Source organism: Meleagris gallopavo, chromosome Z, assembly GCF_000146605.3.
Source record: "Meleagris gallopavo isolate NT-WF06-2002-E0010 breed Aviagen turkey brand Nicholas breeding stock chromosome Z, Turkey_5.1, whole genome shotgun sequence".
NCBI lineage: Eukaryota > Metazoa > Chordata > Aves > Galliformes > Phasianidae > Meleagris > Meleagris gallopavo.
In genome coordinates, this window is record NC_015041.2 from 67,415,398 (window position 1) to 67,434,596 (window position 19,199).

Here is a 19,199-nt window from a genome sequence, read left to right on the forward strand (position 1 = left end):
TTTCTAGCCAAACACTAGAACCATTTCCACACCCTTATTTCTTTTTGTAGTTTTGAAATTCAACTTCAGAACTTCTCATTCTCTTGCTAATTGTGCTAATTCAAATGATCTGACATTTCCCCTACGAAATTGTGTTATTGAGAAATGATTTGATGACAGTATACGGAGATATCAGAGGTGCTGTAGGAGTGTAACAGTGAGGTAATGAAGTTTTTAGGGAAAAATGTTGTAGGTGTTTTCAGGTGGTTGCCCAGTGAAATGTCATTAACACTGTGTAATTTGCTCAGAGTTGTCCAGCATTGGAATGTGTGGCAGTATTTCACTGCCATGAAAATTACTGTTGCTTCAGCTGTGGCCGTATCCATCTCACTGGGAAGACTTCCAGCTTCAAAGGGAAATCTGGTTGTAGATGTTTGGATGGTGTTTTTAACTGCAAAATAACCTTTTCTGTCTTCTTGCTGTCCATTAGAAATGGTAATGAAAACATGGAACACGATTCCCTCAGCCTCAGCGTAACCTTTCCCTTTCTCAGGAAAGAAAAGTTCCTTGACCCAGAGGGTAAATCTGTTCTGACATCCTTTTAAATGCTTCCAAGTTATGATTTGTTGGGGTGTTTGTGAGCTAATTTATGGAGCAAAGAAAAAGGATGGTACTTATGAAGGCAATGACCAAAACATATATGTATCAGACTTCTAGTTAATGCCTTCTCAACAAGTGAGTTATCTTTAACACAGATTGATTTCTTAGGCTGAATAGTGTGGTTGTTAAATCTTCAGTTATCATGGCATGTTGTAACAAGAAAGTATTCAGTGAATCAATTATTATTTTGCAGCACAACAAAAAAGAAACATTGGTAATGGGAAAACCATATAGCAAGCATTTCTAAACTTTCAGAAAAGTGAATTAAAAAAGTGAAAAATGAATAATGAAATGGAATTCCATCATTTATCATTTATCAACGACAAAAATAAATGAGGTATAAAAAACAAAAAAATAAGGAAGTCTTAGAAATTGACAGTTCTTCCCTTCACCCCATTCAAGATGCTTTTTAAGGCATAACATTTCATATTTTGTTTATTGTTTTTCTGTTTTTTTCCAAGTTGACATTCAGATAGGATTCCACTCAGACTTTTGCAAGAAGCAAAATAGGGCAACAGAAATAGATCAGTTATTAGCTGGAATGATGATTACAAAAGTATGCACAAAGTAATTATATTAGGTCTGTCTCTGCATAGCTTACTTATGAATATTTCACTGATTTTTGTCCCAGACTCTTTGGGAAATTCTCAGATACATGGATATCCTATGATAAACTTCTGTATTATTTCTTATATTTTCTCATGTCTTCGCTGTGACCCTTCATGTTGTTTCAGGATACACTCTCTGGAAGATATTAAACCACTGTCATTATTATGGATTAGCAAATATGGAAAAATAATAACTGGACCACATTATTTTCCATATAAATTCTCACTAATTGCATGTGTACATTAAATTTAAACTTTTTCTTATAATAAAACATGTTTTAGGGAGTGTTTTGTCCGCTGTGTGATTGGTTCTGGCTCAAGGTTGACACTAGAAATCAGTTTTCTATGGCTACTTTTATTCCTCAAGTGAAAGTAATTTCAGTGTGAGTTTTTTTGGGTTTATTTTTGGCTTTTATCCAGTCAGCAAAGATTAATGATGATGTGTTGAAATGACAAAAGAAAAGAAAAAAAAGATAAAAGTCAGATTCAGTAACAGGCTATATCATACCCATGCCTAATATAAAGAAGGAATATAGCCATACTTGTGCAGCTCTGATTCGTGCAGCTTAAATGTTTAAATACCATATGTACGGAAAATGATAAGACTGAAAACATTTTCCAAGCTTGTCCATTTTTGTTTTTAGAGTAGGTAAATGTTTAGAAGCATATGTGCATACATATATACCATGCCAGATGGAATTTATCTGAAACACTGTCACCAATATTTAATAAGTTGCTAGAGCAAATGCATTTATATAAAAATATACCATGCTTTATACCCATAGTTAACTAATTCATGGATCAAGCTAGTTTGTTGATTATTTTTGCAATCTAAAATATGATCACCTTGATGAGAATTTATATATACATAGGTCACTCTGAAAGTAATGCCTCCTATTTTATGATGTTGGGCCATGATATCAGAGGTGGATATTGGTGGTATGGCAGGAGGGACTGAACCTTCCCACTAATATTCCATTCCATGTTGTTGCTGTGGGACAGATGGCAGCAGAGGGGCAGTCTGACAGAATGGCATGTGACATGGAGGTGCAGATGAAACAAAGGTGTGGAACTGAATTCTTCCATGGAGAAAAGATGGCCTCCACTGATATTCACTGAGATTTGCTGAATGTTTATGGAGGCTGAGCAGTCAATGTGAAGTGATGCATTTCAGCACTGATGGCAGCAACAGTGCATATTTGTATGAGTGTTCCATTCAGGCTCTTGTTCATTGCTACTGAAAACACACAGCTGATGGTGGTGACTGTGTTGAAAAGTAGTGTTTTGTCACAGAGAATTCTTTCTGTCAGTGTTATTGTGCTCTTTGTATCTGTTGTAGTTTGCATGGAAATAAATAAGAGTCATTCCTTTTGGAGCAAACTACATATATATATATAATTTTTAGGGAATTTTAAATTCAGCTATCATTTACTTTGTTCCTCTTTCCTAATTATCTGAAAGTAATTTTGCTTTTTTTTTTTTTATAAGAATAGATATGTGATTGATAATAGATTCTATGATTGATATGAACTGATACCTGAGCAGCTGACATAGAAACAACAGTTTTTTCTGTCTAGTACTAATATGAGTTCCTCCTAAAATCTCAGAATGGGTACAAATATTTGTATGCCTTCTGAAGGCATTAAGTGAATATAAATGTTTATATAGAGAGAGAGATAGATATAAAGATATATCTTATATCTTTATAATATAAAGATGTAAGTACACCTTTATTCCTTATTGTATTTTTTCTATTAGGGCTATGAAGCAAAGAGAATCTTAATCTCACTATTTCTTGTATTTCAGCTCTTTAGTGCTATTCAAGTATAGTTATCATTCCCAGAATATATGTAGTCACTTAATTGAAGTTATTTCTTATTTAAGTGTGCCATTAATCTCATAATTTTCAATAGAAATATACAAAATAATTGGCAGTAATCAGAGCACTGACATTTACATGGTTTCTGCCAGTGAGTAACTTGAATGTCAATCATTTAGCAAACCTATGTAACAAAACTTAAGTTCAATCAGCTAGAGAGAGAAGTAACTCTAAGTGATGCTGGTGTCTGTCACTCACACTGGTTAAAATACTTGTAACCAAATTAATGTTTATCAGTTTAGACAAAGAATTTCAAGCCAATTACCAAATGAGACTTCAATAACAAGACTGTTTTGATTGTTGTCATCATATGGCGCAACAGGAATGTCATGACCAGCTCAAGAAATAAAGTGCTATGTATTTGTTGATCTGTTTTAACTTCAGTAAAACTTCTGAAAAATGTTTTAACTACTTCAGCATTTCCTGTTGGAAATGAGCTTTCAAGTTTTATAAAGCATATGTAGACTCAGCCAAGACTTCAATCTTATTCAAATTAAGCTGTTTTCATACTATTCTGATTGAATATTTTGATTGTTAAAATGCCTGGAACATCTTCTGTACTGAAATTTCAGATTTTAATTCAGAACGTGATTTTTTTCAGAAAGGATTAATAGCAATTATTGTGAATTTGCTCTGTAACAGAAATTCTTTGATCAGCTCTAACAGTGAGCATCAGGTCACCACTTTTTGAATTAATCTTTTCAGTTCTCAATTCTATCACTCAGACAAATGGAAGAGCGTTGCTTTCCATTTTCCATTCTGGGTAAATTGCATTGTAGTAGATTGTATCTATATTGTTTTTTAAGTAAAAACAAACAAACAAAACAGCCTTAGCTGTGAGACAGAGCCAGTCTAGCCATACAACTGAACATCACAGATGTGCTAGAATTCATATCTATATGAAATTGTGTTTATATCAGCCTCCAAGCAATTGTAGTGACTAATAACACTGATATTTTCAAATGCAGATCCTGCCATTTCCCCTGGAAGCTACTTAAATAAAAATGATAAAAGCACCAATACTGCTTATCCCTTTGTGATGAAAAACACATATTTATTTATGTGCTGAGTTTATGTGTCAGGGTTTGGTAACAGGGGTGCTGCAGGGAGTTCTGTGAGCAGAGGCAGTGCTGCCCCATGTCAGACCAGAGCCAGCACCAGCTGCTCCAAAACAGAGCCGACACTGCCAGAGCTGTGAGCACCATTCCTTAGTTCTCACTGCTCTGGTCTGTTAGTAATTGGCAATAAATTATATAAATCTTCATGTGCTAAATCTGTTTTACCCATAAAAGTAATGGTGTGAGCAATATCCCTGTCCTTATCTCAGTCCACAACTGTTGGTTTTTTCTTTGTCATCATATTTTCTCCCCTTTTTTGAATGGGGGGGAGGAGTGAGAGGACAGTGTGATGGAGCTGAACTGCCTGCTGGTGTGTAATAATAACAACATGTCATAGTCAGTCCTCATGTGCTTGTAAACCTCATGCAACTTGAAGCTTAAAGACTTGGGTTACAGAATCAGTGTTAGAGGTGAAACAATTTTTTTTTCCCCACTTATTTTTTCTGGCATCTTGTGAAAAAAGGATAAAAAATGATTCTCTGATATTACTGCATTCTATCATCCCATAAAATCCTTTTACCATAGAATAGGGCTGAATTAATTGCTCAGGATGCTGATATTACAGTGCTTGAAGGCGTGACCTATTATCACCTTTCTCCTACTGTTTTGCAGTATAACTTGTTGAAATCATAGAATCATGGAATCATAGAATCATAGAAAGGTTTAGATTGGAAGGGAACTTAAAGTCCATCCAGTTCCAACCTACTGCTGTGGGCTGGTTGTCACCCAGCAGATTGGGCTGGCCAGGGTCCCATCCAATCAGGCCTTGAATGCCTCCAGGGATGAGGCACACACAGCTTATGTAGGCAGTCTGTGTCAGGAACTCACCACTCTCTGGGTGAAATGTTTCCTACTAATATCTATCCTAAATCTTCCTTCTTTTAGTTTAAAGACATTACCCCTTGTTCTTTTGCTAATTTCACATGTAAAAAGTCAGTCCCCCTCCTGTTTATGAAGTACTGTCCTCACAGCAGAAGTGTTCCCACGCTCTGAACATCTTCATGGCCTCTGGACCCCTGCAGCACTGGGCTCCCCTTCCTCCTTGTGCAGGAGGCTCCAGTTCTGGATTCAGTACCTGACATGGAGCCTCATGAGGGCAGAGCAGCAGGGGACAGTCTCCTTCCTGCCCTGCTGCCATCCCCCTGTTGATGCAGCCCAGGATACAGCTGGCCGTCTCATGCTCATCTTGTGACCCACCACCAGCCCAAGTCCTTCTCTGCAGGGCTGCTTTCAAAGAATTCTTCTCTCAGTCCGTACACATGTCTGTAATTGTCTCAACCCAAGTGCATCACCTTGCACTTTTCCTTGTTGAACTTCATTAGGTTCTGAAGGGCCCACTTTTCAAGTCCAGATCTCTCTGGATGGCATTCTTTCTTCTAGTGAATTGACTGCACCACCCAGCTTGGTATTATAAGCAAACCTGCTGAGGGTGTTCTTGATCTCATCGTTTATCTTGTTCATAAAGATGCTGAAGAACATTCGTCCCACAACAGACCCCTGGAGGGCACCACTCACCACCAGCCTCAACTGGACAGAGATCACAACACTCTGGATGCATAGTTCCAACCAATTCTGAATAGTCCAGACTTCATCTTTCCAATTCAGAGACAAGGATGTGTTGTGGGACCATGTCAAAGGCCTTGCATAAGACCAGACAGCTACCAGTTGCCTCTCCTTTGTACAGCAATGTCATCACTTCATCATAGAAAGCAACCAGATTGGACAGGCACAATCTGCCCTTGGTGAAGTTGTGGTGCTATCTTGGAGCATCTCCTCATCTTGCATGAGTCTTGCAGGCAATCTGGTTTTAGTTCTCTGAAAGTCTTGTAATTTTACTTTTGCATGGCTATCTTGGGATTTAATATAATTCAGAGAATTTGATAAAACTGTCAAAGAAGTTGGTCAAATGAAGTGTCATTTAAAAAACCCATTTGAGTGGTTTGCTTGTCTAACAGCAAATCTTCCACACCAGCAGTTTCAATGTGAAACTCATTCAAGAATTTGTATGCAACAGATTCCTGTTTCTTAGCAATATATGACACTGCTAACAAACCATGCCTCCTGTTCATTGTCAGGTTTTCAACAACTGACAGCTGAAGTTTCTTGTGCAGAAAGGGGCAGAATGCAAAAAGCACTTGCACTGCCAGCAGAATGCGTTGGAGCATGGGGTGTGACTCCATCATAATTGTTTATTTTTTTCCATCAAATGAATTTTCATTGACAATATGAAGCTTGCAAAAGTTAGATATGGAAAAATGTGGAAACGATTTCACCAAAAACTGCATTTTTGAAAGCAAACAGTGCTTATGTAGGAGTTAGAGCTCATAGTACTTTTTTCTTCTCTATTCCCTGGGCTGTGAAATGAGGCCCTTTGACTCCTTTCCTGCAATGACAGGTTTTGAGAGATATGTCCCTGGTGAGGGATGCAGAGCCAAGGAAGAACTTACAGAGCTGATCAAACTGACTTTTTTTCTTCACCATTTCCACTGCTTGCCTGGCAGAAAAAGACACATTTTGTCTCAAAATCTAATCAGTCAAGGTTTCCCCAGCTGGGAATGGGGAAGTGAAGGCCGGTGCTGGGGCAACAGCCTCTGCTCAGGCCCATTTTTGCTGATCCAGCCTGCACATGGGTTTCTCTCTCCTTCCTGTGGCAAAAGAATGGCCAGTGTGTGCCTGGAGAGGCTGGGGGGTATCTGTGTTTAGTTGTGGCCATGGCACTTTAAGGCAGTAGTTACCATCATATGGCCCTGTCCCCAGTATGACCCCCAAGAGGAGCTGCTGAAAAAGTAAAATGGGGGTAAAAAAGCTAAATGTACAGAAGAGAGGGGGATGATGTTCTCATTGTGCATGCAACTAACTCTGCTGTTCCACCTCCCTAAACTGAACCAAAAGGTAACATCAAAGAAGCTCAGTTCTTGAGAAACCTGGGAGTTTTGAGCATTCCTTGGAGGAAGATAACATAGGGGAAAATGTTGTTGATGTGTTGGTATTGCTGGGTTTCCAAGCACTGGATCAGATTGCAAACCTCATGTGGTGGGCAGGTAGAAGGGCAGCAAGGCTTGGAGACATTGTGATTTCCCTTCAGGAGTTATGTGTGAGTGAACTGCATACTCTATCAGTACCCTGATCTCCTTGTGAAGCTCGAGTGCTGGTAGCAGTGAGGGGCCTGAGCTGCACCTTGCAGAGCCTGGGGCTGAGTGGCTTTGTCCTGCATCCTCTCTTCTCCACATGCAATGCTTGGTAGCAAGCAGCCAGCCTCCTTTGGAATCTCGAGGGCCTGGCTGTAAGCAAGCAGAAGGGCTGATGAACAAAGACAAATCTTTCTCCTCTGAGGCCAGATAAGTGCATTTCCTGCCATGAATAACTTTAAATTTCTAGTGTCAGGGTCTCAGCACATGGACATTGTCATTCCTCTGGTTTCCTGTGACTTGTGTCAGGTTGTACATGGTAAAATGCCCAGCTGCTCTTTTTGGCTCAAAAAAACTGATACCCTATTTAGCATTTATCTATCTTTTTTTTTCCCCACTATAAGATCAGCCTTCTTTCCTGGAATTCTCTCTCAAACTACCTGCTGTGCAGGCACATTCTTTATCCAAATCATTAGAAGTCAACCACATTCTGCACACAATAGTCCCAGAAACAGAGACATTGAACGAAGACACAATCTTGGAGGTGCACATAGCTTGTTTCACATGGTATAAACTTACTTGCTTCTATGTCTGCTAGCTCTTGCAGTCCTGTGTTGTAGATAGGGTAAATGTGCGGCCTATTCATTACTTTATGGATATCTGAGATGCTCTCTACAGGTTGCATGGTGCTTAATTTCGCAGGTCTATTGCAACTCAGTTTTTGACTGAGATAGTGATACTTGGTATCTTCAGTGTCACCCAGGCTGGAAATATGCCTATTCTGTTACATTTCTACCCTCTCATTTATGAACAAGAGTAAATGTGCAGGCAGGGTATTATTATTAACATAAAAAGTGAGCTGAGTGCATTAAATAATTGTACTTGATTAAAACTAAGGTAATGTTCACCCTGCACAGTTACGGTGCAACACTAAGTAAAGTATGTCTTTGCTTCTGCAAAGCAAGAACCTTTGTTTTAGAGCATGGAAGAAATCTGAGAGACAATGGCATTGCTGGCATTGGTCCAGAAATTGGAGTTTTGAAATTAATGATGTGCTACATTTTTTTGAAAAAAAAAAATAAATAAATCTTTCCATATTATGTATGTGTATGTGTGTATTTCAGCTAGCAGGAGTCATAATGACTTCACATCAGTTTATATTTTCTGTAAAATCAAAGTAATTCTCCCTTACTTTTGGGCAGAAAAGGACATTGTAGTGCAGAAGAACTACACCTGGTCTTTAGAACCAGTCTCCAGCTTTATCTTGCAATACATTAATAAAAGTGAATTCTTAAATTAAATAAAGTAAATTAAAAAAAAAAAGACTAATTACAGCATATTTAGATGTAGAGTCATCTAAAATGCCAAGTATGTGATGACTGCTATTGACATCAGTGAATTTTGGTTTGATCCATGAAGTTTTGAGTAGGAAATGAATCAGATGCAAATAAAGATGCAAGCACTTTAACAGATCTGAGGAAAATAACGAAAACTCTTAACTAGATTGTCAACTTAGTTGACTTGTTGACCAACACCTTAAGTAGCTATTTCTGTGAGTCAAATTGAAGTTTCAAGATTATACCTTTCTATCATGTTCTAATGAACCTCTGCAACATACACATACATGTGCTCCTAATTTCTGTTTTATTTTCCTGAAACTTATACTAGTATATTTTTGAAAAAAAAAAAGAAAAGCATTTTCTCTAAATGCTTATAACTATGGAAGAAAAGATTGTTTCCAATTAGTTCTAACCTGTTTGTATGCATCTGGAAACAGTGGTACTTTTGTTTATTTTTTTTAATCTGTTAACTTTTGGCATTGGGCACTCTTGCTTTGTCTCTAAGCTGAGCACAATCACGTTTAACAAAGATGTCATCGCCAGCCTTTGCTGATGATGTACTGGGGAAAGGGTACAGCTGTATGTGCAGCTGATCCTCTGATGGAACAATCTTCATAGCTGGATATTTCCGAGTGTGCATTACTCATAAGGTGTTTAAATCAGGCTGCTGTAATGTTATAATTTAAAGACTAAGAGCGTCTTGAAGCTGCCAGAAGTAGAGGTACGCTCCAAAAACTGTATGTTCAAAGGTTTCAAATTATTTTCATGACAGAGGGGAGCATAAAAACATGGGCTATGCTCATCTGTGACATGAAAAAGCAACCTGACATAGAAAACTATGTATCACCAAACTCTCAGTGATCTTTATAAAGGCTTATTCAAATAAGAGGTTAGTATTTTTGCTTGACTGAAGGAAAAGATTAGAATCATAGAATCATAGAGTAGTCTAGGTTGGAAAGGACCACAATGATCATCTGGTTTCAACCCCCCTGCTATGTGTAGGGTTACCAATCACCAGACCAGGCTGCCCAGAGCCACATCCAGCCTGGCCTTGAACTCCTCCAGGGATGGGGCATCCACAACCACCTTGGGCAACCTGTTGCAGTGTGTCACCACCCTTTGAGTAGAAAATTTCCTCCTAATATCCAGCCTAAACTTCTCCTGTCTCAGCTTAAAACCATTCTCCCTTGTCCTATCATTATCAGCCCACGTAAACAGCCATTCCCCCTCCTGTTTACATGCTCCCTTCAAGTACTGGAAGGCCACAATGAGGTCTCCCCAGAGTCTTCTATTCTCCAAGCTAAACAAGCCCAGTTCCCTCAACCTTTGTTCATAGGAGAGGTGCTCTAGCCCTCTGATCATCTTAGTGGCCATCCTCTGGAACTTCTCCAACAGCTCCACATCCATCTTGTACTGGAAAGACTCCAGATATGGTCTCACAGGAGCTGAATAGAGGGGGACAATCACCTCCCTCCTCTGCTGGCCACCCCTTTTTTAATGCAGCCCAGAACACAGTTGGCCTTCTGGTCTGCAAGCACATACTGCTGGTTCATGTCCAGTATGTGTATGTGTGTATTTCAACTAGCAGGAGTCATAATGACTTCACATCAGCTTCTCATCCACCAGAACCCCCAAGTCCTTCTCTGCGAAGCTGCTCTCAAGGAGATCTCCCAGTTTGTATAATCCCTGGGATTGCCCCAAACCAAGTGCAGCACCCTGCACTTGACCTTAATGAACCTCATTAGGTTTTTATGGGCCCACTTTTCCAGCCTGTCCAGTCCCTCTGGATGGCTTCTCTTCCTTCCAGTGTATTGACTGCACCGCTCAACTTGGTGCCATCTGCAAACTTGCTGAAGGTGCACTCGATGCCATTGTCTGTCATTGATAAAGATGTTGAAGAGCACCAGTCCCAACACCAACCCCTGAGGGACACTGCTTGTGACTGGCCTCCACCTTGACACAGAACCATTGATTACAACCCTTTGGCTGCGGCCAGCCAACCAATTCCTAATCCATCGAACAATCTTTTCTTCAAATCCACACCTTTCCCATTTAGAGAGAAGGACATGGTGAAAGTCCTTGTCAAAGGCTATGATACAGGAGTTCAGGTAGATGACATCTGTTGCCCTTTCGCTGTCCAATGATGCTGTCACCTGGACTAATTGGAAGAGACTCTTCCAGGAACTTGAACAAAATTCTATGCTGAGCTGGAAAAAGGAGGAGGCTTTAATATATGATTAATTTGCTAAAAAGATTGTTAAAAGTGTAAGAATGTTTTTTTCCTTTCATCTTTCAGCAAAATACATATCCAACAGAAAGGCACTGCAAATTATCCAATACTTTTGTCCAAGTTATCTTTGACTATTGAAGGGAAAACAAGGATAAACTGTTCTTGCAAAATAAAATTTGTGAAGATCTTGCAGGAATGTGGCAGGAGATGCTGGCTTAGCACCTGCGTGTAGCTCTGTCTGCTGGGCAGAACAAAGAGGATACAGAGATAGTTCTAGTTGGGCAAAACAACAAATTCTGAACCCATATTACAAAAGATGTGTAAACAAAGGAAATGAAGCGGGGTAGCTACTGGGGGATTGCTGATAGGCAAATTGAGAAGAATGTGAACCCAGAGTATCTCAACCAGTGGGGAAAGGAGGAAGGGCTCACTAGCATCAAAGTACAGCAATAAGAGTGGGGCTGTTTACCCCAGTACTTTCAAAGACCCCACAAGGTTATGCCCCAGTGGACTCTCCCTTTATTCGAATAAAGAAAGCTGTAGAATCCTCTGCCTTTTTTTTGGATAAAGATGACTGAGCAAGCTTATTGGAGCAGAAGTTTTCCTAACATGTATTTTAGCAAATTTCTAAAATGATTTATAATTGAACCATACAAAACAACAATTAGCACAGCTTAAGATGTTCATTTAATTCAATTTTATTTCCCTTAAAGAATAATGGGATGCCTCACAGGAAGCATGTTACATGGAAACAGAGCCTTAAGCAAGGATTTTTGTGCTTAACAAAAGATGTCAGTTTGGTTCTTTTCTGATGCCTCTTTTATGTGTAAATATAATAAAAATCTAGTAAATAGGAGAAAAAGAAGAAAAGACTGACCTGAAGTACTTAAGATGAATAGACCTATATTAGAAAACCCTGTAGCCAAATCAATTTATTGTTGAGGTATTTAAAAATCTCTATTTATCTACTCCTTGACTTTCTGTGTTATGTTAAGCAGATTACTTCATCTCTGTCCATCTCCACCCTTTGTCCTCTTAGTCTTGCTCTCCACTGTTTTTTTATATAGTCTAGTCCAGACTGAGAAAGCGGTATCTCTGGGTACTCTCACAGGACAATGCTATTTCTTGTTTTTTCTCTTTTAAAGCCATTTGTGATGTTTTTAATTTCTGTAGCAGTAAATTCAGGTATTAAAAATGAAATAAATTTTCTTTTCGAATAGTTGTAAATTAAATCCAAATGCCATAAATCACCTTTAATAAGATGATTTACTTTTAACAACAAATGAGAAATTGCAAACAGAAGGTTTACGATGTCAAACACTGAGGTAGGAACAGGCAGCGTGACTAGACAAGATCAAGCACAGTTGTGTAGGCCAACAAAGAAAAAACTGCCCCAAAGTGAAGTGTATTTTTGATAGAGTGTTACACATTCAGAAACTCTTGAATCCAAGATTCTGGATTATCCATTATCATTGGTTTGTTCTTTTATCACACTGGCAGGCTGATCAACAGCTGGACTTCCACTAGGCCATAATACTTGGATGCCACCATTTTGGGGTCATGTGTTTCCTCCTTAATGTGACTCATCTCTGACTTGTCATACACTTCCTCAGGCAGAGCAGCCCACACAGATGTTCTCATAACCCTGACCTAAATGTGTAAGTACTCTGCAGTTACAGATGACCTCTCCAAAGAAAATCCTGGATGTAAGCCACTGCCACCTCAAGCAAATAAATCCTATAAATCCTTTTCAGAGCTTTACGAAGCACTGTTTTAAAAATAGTAAAGGAATCAGTTTTTCCCAGTATTTATATTGCTTGCTTATGATCCCCCTTCCTGAAAACACAAAAACATGAAAGTTTGGCTCTGCATTTACAGGGAGTCAAGCATATCCAGGGGATTATTTCTTTGAAATGTATGAACTTGAAAGCTCCATGTCCTTTGTTTTTAGTTCTGTGTATCTGGTGCAATGCTTTATCTTTTTTGCATCTGTACTGGGAGAGGGGGAACAGTGACAGTAAGCCAGCTGTATAGTTTAAATGGAGTTTACAGTCTGATACAACTGCAAGTGGAGAAGCCATATCAACCACATTTGCAAACTATACATGAGCGGGTTCCCCCTGTTATCACACCTGTTTCTATATTTTGTCCACCGAATAAGCACGTTTATGTTCTGGCAGCAGGAGGCTACATACAATATGTTCTTGCACAAGGTTAACTCTACTTTTCATCTGGGAGGTCTCAATGTGGAATTCTAGTTAAGTCAAAAGCAGTAGTGTTGAGGATTCATTGGAAACAGCCAATTTAATCCCCTAGCTAGCACAAGTATGTTTTGTTCAGTCAAAGAATCCAGGCTTATAAAACGACCTTATAATGGGTTTTGAGGAATTGTTTACATGAAAGAATCAAGAGAGATGAAAAACAGAGTGGGTTACTCTTCAGGAACAGGCTGCGTACAGGAAATAGGAAACGTATGTGTCAACTTTGCTTCCAAGTTCCAACACTGATGTGAAAGAAGACATAAAGAAGGCCATTTCAGGGAAAAAGTTTCCATTTACCCGTGTAAGTTAAATCACACATGACAGCTAAGAAAAGGCAGCATTGCGAAAGACTGGATAATAGTGCTATTACTGTGATTTCTGATTAGGAGAAGCTTAAGAACAGGAAGCACAAGAAGAAAAGAGATGTATTGAACTATCTGCACTCTTATCACTCTGAGTGAAGCTCTCAGCCTGATTTTGAACTAGCTGTTGCATTTCAGTTACTTTTAAGTAAATTCAACTCATCCCTTACTTGAAAACACTGTCATTTCAGTTCATGAGGTATTTTGTTAGATATTGTACTCAGTGGAACTGCAGAGGAGATTAATGTTTTCCAAATAGTATATGTAATGATCAACTGCACCTTCCCACTTTCTTAAATAATGCTACAGTATTTTTAGAAAGAAAAAGTAACCCAGTTATGTGTTTTGAAAAGGAAATTTAAATCCCAATTCTGTTTTACTTCCACATCTTTATTACTGAGCTTGAAAAAAGATCATCTGAGCTGCTTCCATGCCTTTTCATTTTTCATTCATTCACACTGAATTTATAGCAATTTTCCAAATAATAATGGTCAACTTGACAGGAATAAATGTAGACCAAATGGTGTAATCCCCACAAGGAAGCATAATTTCGTTATGAAGTATTTACAATAGCAAGCTTGAAAATCCAACAATAGGGTATATTGTTAATAGGATCTTTATAGCATCTTTTATTAACTGATTCATTGTTAATAGTAATAGAGAAAGTTCTTCACTTGGCAGTTAAACAAATGCCTATTGTTCCTTTAAGAATCCTCTCAGGTAGAAGAAAATAGAATTCTGAGATAAATCAATAAATAGAACACGTAGTTGTGAGTGTAGTCTTGCAAAGTTCTGAAGTTCCCAGGAATGTAGCTGAACTTTCTGATGCTGCTTTCCTGTGACCCGCCAATAACCCTTATCTCCCCTGCCTTTGTGACCCATTAATGTCTCCCTGTCTCTCCATTGCCTTCATCCTCCTAAACAGCTTGGCTAATTTCCAACTTGGATTCATGCACAGGCCACCCTCCTTGGAAACACTCCCAGCCTTTGAAAAGCCTTTAATAGCCTCTGCTAGTTTGCAAATCCAAACTTCATATACCTCGACCACTCACCTAACTGAACAACATGAGCTATCTGGTTGAAAGTGGCAAAATTTTGCAGCAGTAATTTATGGTATGAAGTGATTCTGTAAAGTTAAGATCAGAAAAGTAGACCTTCTGAGACTGGGGAGGTTTAGGTTAGATATTAGGAGGAGGTTTTTTACTTGGAGAGTGGTGACACACTGGAACAGGTTGCCCAAGGAAGTTGTAGATGCCCCATCCCTAGAGGTATTCATGGCCAGGCTGGATGTGGCTCTGGGTAGCCTGGTATGGTGGATAACAAGAACTGCTCCTGGCCAAGCAGCATAAGGCTGTAGCTATGTCTCTGTCACTACCCTCACCTTACCCATGCCTAACAATGTGTGGCCTGGTACTCATGTCGGGGGCCTGAGCTATGACCAGATGTTGTCAAGGAAATGTGGAAGTGTTGCCTTTGGCAAAAGCGTGGAGGCCATAAAACTGCGTGATGACTAACCTAGAACAATCCTTCAAGTTTTTAGGAATTGAAAACGAGGTTCTTAAGGAACAAATGGAAGCTTCTCTATTTTTCTGCAAGTTTTTCATATCCACGGTTATGTCTTGGTTTGCATACCTTGTAACAGTTCATCCCACCCACCATGGCAAACCACATGTAAAAGGAGTATAAAGTCAGGATGCTGGAGGACAGCTTTCACAGTTCCTTTCAGCCTGAGACCTCCAGCTTGCAAGCCCTCCTTCCCTTGGACCCCATCCCACAAAGGAAATGTTGACAAGACAGGTCATATCACCTTTCCTGCCCTAGTTTACCTTCCCTGGAATTTGTATAACCTTACCCAACCTAATGTACCCCACCTACTCTAATTTACTTCCCCCCCAACCCTGGAATACTGATTAGTCATAGGCTAATACTGTTTGCTTAGAATACACGTGATTATAGATCATATGCACAGCAGTTTGCTTAGAGTGCATTTAATAGATTGTCTTGTGCTCCTGATCTATGAAAGCAAGGGGATTCTTAAGTGAAACTGAGAGATGCAATCCCAGACCATTATGCCTTGACCCTATCCTTGCTCACACAATATGCAACAATCACCTGTTTCTTCTGTTATAGAAAGAATTGACAGTGGTGACCTTGGCAGTAATCTGTCCATGCAATCACTTATTTGTGACTGAAGTTAGTCCGGCAGTTATTTTGTATTCTTGCAATAGGACAATAACCCTTATATTAACATGCTCACAATCTGAATTCTGTTTTCTGATCATAGAGACATAGAATAATACAATTATACAATCACAGAATGGCCTGGGTTGGAAGAGAACTTAAAGCCCACCAAGTTCCAACCCCCACACTGTGTGCTGGTTGTCCTCCCACCAGATCATGCTGCCCAGGACCCCTTCCATCCTCTCCTTGGGCATCTTCAGGGATGAATGACCCACAACTGCTCAGAGCAACCTTTTTCTGTGTCTCACCACCCTCTGATCAAAGAAGGATCATACCCAAAAATGATCTCTATGAGAAATGAATTTTAAAGTTCATTTAGAACTTCGGACAGAGTTGTCTGTGTATAGTGACAGGTAGTGAAGTGAAGAACTGAAATATGTTTAGCTGTCATTTTGAGACTAAACAAACATCCAGCTCCCTCTCATATGACATATTCTTTACCTCCTACCAGTGTTGTACTCTTCATGGAAATAAATGTCAAGAAAAAAAATCTGAACAAAATTAGTAACACTCTGCTAAGTGCTGGAGATGCCCCTGCTGGTGTCTACCATTTTGCTTTTAGAGCAGATTGTACCTTCTAATATATCAGATCTTCCCCTAATTTTGCCAGTAGTAGTACATCTTGAAGCTGGACCACAGGCACTGCAATAGTATCATAGCAGGCAATGTCTTGAATGCTACTGAATTAACCAATCATACCACCAAGAAGTCCTTTTTTCAAGATATGCTACATCTGTGTCAGAGAATTTGGATCACAGACTATTTCTATACATGAACCCCAGTGCCTAGAGAAGTGGATATTGCAAATAATCAAGACATCTCAATACCAAGACGTTCAAAAGACCAGAGCCCAGGAGACCTGAGGTCCTTCCTGGTGGTTCCTTTAGTTTTACAGTTGAAAATAAGGCAACTTTGTCACAGTGCTGAAGCCCAGCTTCTGCCCTGTGGGAACAGTGGCTGGACTTTCCTCCCAGACTTGTCTTATTCCGCACCTGGGGAGCTACCAGTGTTGTGAGGTTGCCAAGTTCTAACCCCAGTAAATACGGTAAAGGTCTAAGCTCTGGGTGCTGCTAAGAAAGAGAAGATCCATCTAAGACCTGGCGATGAAAGAGAGGGGCTGCACCATTAAGCAAGGTAAATCGCTAAACACAAGCTGTTTGAAAGCATGTGGGTGCATCTTGATGCTTCAGGAGAGATTTTATAACCAGTTTATTTCAGAGGAATCTCTTGTCTCTGTGCAAATGTTTCTCTGCTGAATAGCTACTAACAAAAAAGGGGAATATTGTTTGAATTAAGAAAATTACTTATTCCTATTTCTTTTAATTTTTCTGTTGAAAGAGAATACTCTCTGCTCCTCTGGGAATTATGTTCCTGAAGGAGACCTTCATGTGCTGTGCTGCAGCTTATTAGAAGACTCTGTTCAGCAGCTTAGGCAAGCTTTGAATGTTACATGCTTTAGCAGATATTAGGTCATTGTATATATTTAATGCGGAATACAATGCCTCATTATCCTGTAAGCAATACAGTGAATTTCATTTTTTACCATTATTCTTAACTTTGGCTTGGAACACTGGTTTACAGAGGACTGCATGTTCAAAGGCAGCAACTCAGAGTGTAACAACAAAATAAAGAAGACCGCACATTTATTTCCACTGAATTTGATTCCAGAATCCAAACTTTTGGAAAGTGGCATGTTTTTTTTCTGCATTTGTTTCTGCACAAGCTGTCCTTTGGCCAGGAGTTTTTAAAAAAGACAGATGTCTAAGTGTAGTCCTGGTGTCTAAAATAGATGGCTGAATGCTTTTTTCCTCAGTGGGGCTTGGACTCCTGATAGCCTATATCACTTTTGAGAATGGGATTTAGCTGCATCATATACATAGTGCATATATCCTATGGAAAGTTCTTTTGAAGTTATTTTGAAAGTTGAACGTGAATTTTCATTGTTTAACATCATTTATTCATTTATTTAGCATCTAGCTGCGAAATAAAACTGAAGAAATTGAGATGATAGCAAGTATAATCACAAAGACAATGTGAGGGATTCTTATCTTACTTATTTAAGGCTGCTGATTGATAGATAATAGCACATGTCCACTCCTCATTCCTCTTGTCAGCCAGTTTTATATAACCCACACTGGGTGCAGTGTGCCACACAGGTTCATCTGCAGCTGTAGGAAAGGAGATGTTCTCATTGTGTGACAATGCATAGTACCATATGCTGAAGAACCAATCACCTTGCCCTAAAGGTGATTGTACAGTGAAAGGCATGAGTGTGAAGCAGAGTTCTGTCCATCAAACACAGTTTTGCATGTTTAAAAAAGGGAGTAGTGGTTGTACAAGGGAAAATGTCCATAGTTATAGCGGCATACAAAACAAATTTCAGCGTGTGGTTTGGCACTGCGAATGACCCCATGAAACATTGCCCTCTTGCACAATGCATCTGCTCCCTGTGAGGATTCACCGTCACATCTGCTGACTTATTGAACAACAACATTATTACCACTTCTTACTTCTGTGAGTTCTGCAAAACCAGAATGAAATGCATTCCAGTCTGCTCTTCCTGGTGTGTGAACAGCAGTTTTCCTAATTTAGATCTAATCAGTTCATTTTTAAATTGCACTGTAAACTAACTAGGCTGCAGCTTGTAATTGATTGAAGGAATTCACTTTTAGCAACAACTTTCAAGAAGAGAAATGAGATTTTATCTCCTTGTGATCCTTTATATTATTATTATTTTTTGAGCTGTCCTTATCTACAGAAACACACTTTAAAAGCAGAGATGAGTATGGAAAGAATGAAAGAAACATCCTACGATGGCAGGTGGGAAAACTACTTCTAAGAAGAAGATAAAGAAAACCTCTTTTCCTTTGATCTTAGCTCCATGGATGAGGGTGTCCAACTCCAGTTGAAATTTTTCAGATGTCAATACAGCAAAGAACGTCAAAAAACACTATGCTCATGGAAGGACTAGAGATACACTATGAGCAGAGAAAAGATATGAGTCTCCTCTACAGTCTTCCTCGTTTTCCTGCAAATGGTTCTATACTGCTCACATTGCCAGCTATCTAGTTGCTTATTAATTCTGTTAAAGTATACTACCAGTGGAATGAGATGGCAATCTACTGTGGTCCTGATTGGAACTGCATCAGTTACTCCTGCTTAATGAATGTTTATAGCTTCCAACCCTGCTTTCCAGATTTTAATTCTTGCAGTGTTCTGGTCCCACATGAAAGAAGGACCTACAGGAAGTCTATGGAGAGACTTTGAAAGCTTTTCTGAGGAGAAAAACAAACATCTGGGGGAGTCCATATTTCATTTAAGAGACCTAGTCAAAGTGGCAGTGAATTATTTAAGCATCTATAAAAAGTCCTGATTTAATAAACATCAAAGGGA

The 19,199-nt window shown here is 39.2% G+C and overlaps 1 protein-coding gene across 1 annotated transcript in view; it reads left to right on the forward strand.

The window, feature by feature from the left end:
* Positions 1–16,501: 16,501 nt before the first annotated feature.
* LOC104915373 (zinc finger protein 474) overlaps positions 16,502–19,199 on the forward strand; it is a gene marked incomplete at its 5' end in the record, with an annotated part of 12,011 nt that continues 9,313 nt past the window's right edge. Inside the window, 3 exon segments of the mRNA XM_010726251.1 lie at positions 16,502–16,612; positions 16,614–16,724; positions 16,726–16,817. Coding sequence (XP_010724553.1) covers positions 16,502–16,612; positions 16,614–16,724; positions 16,726–16,817 — 314 coding nt within the window.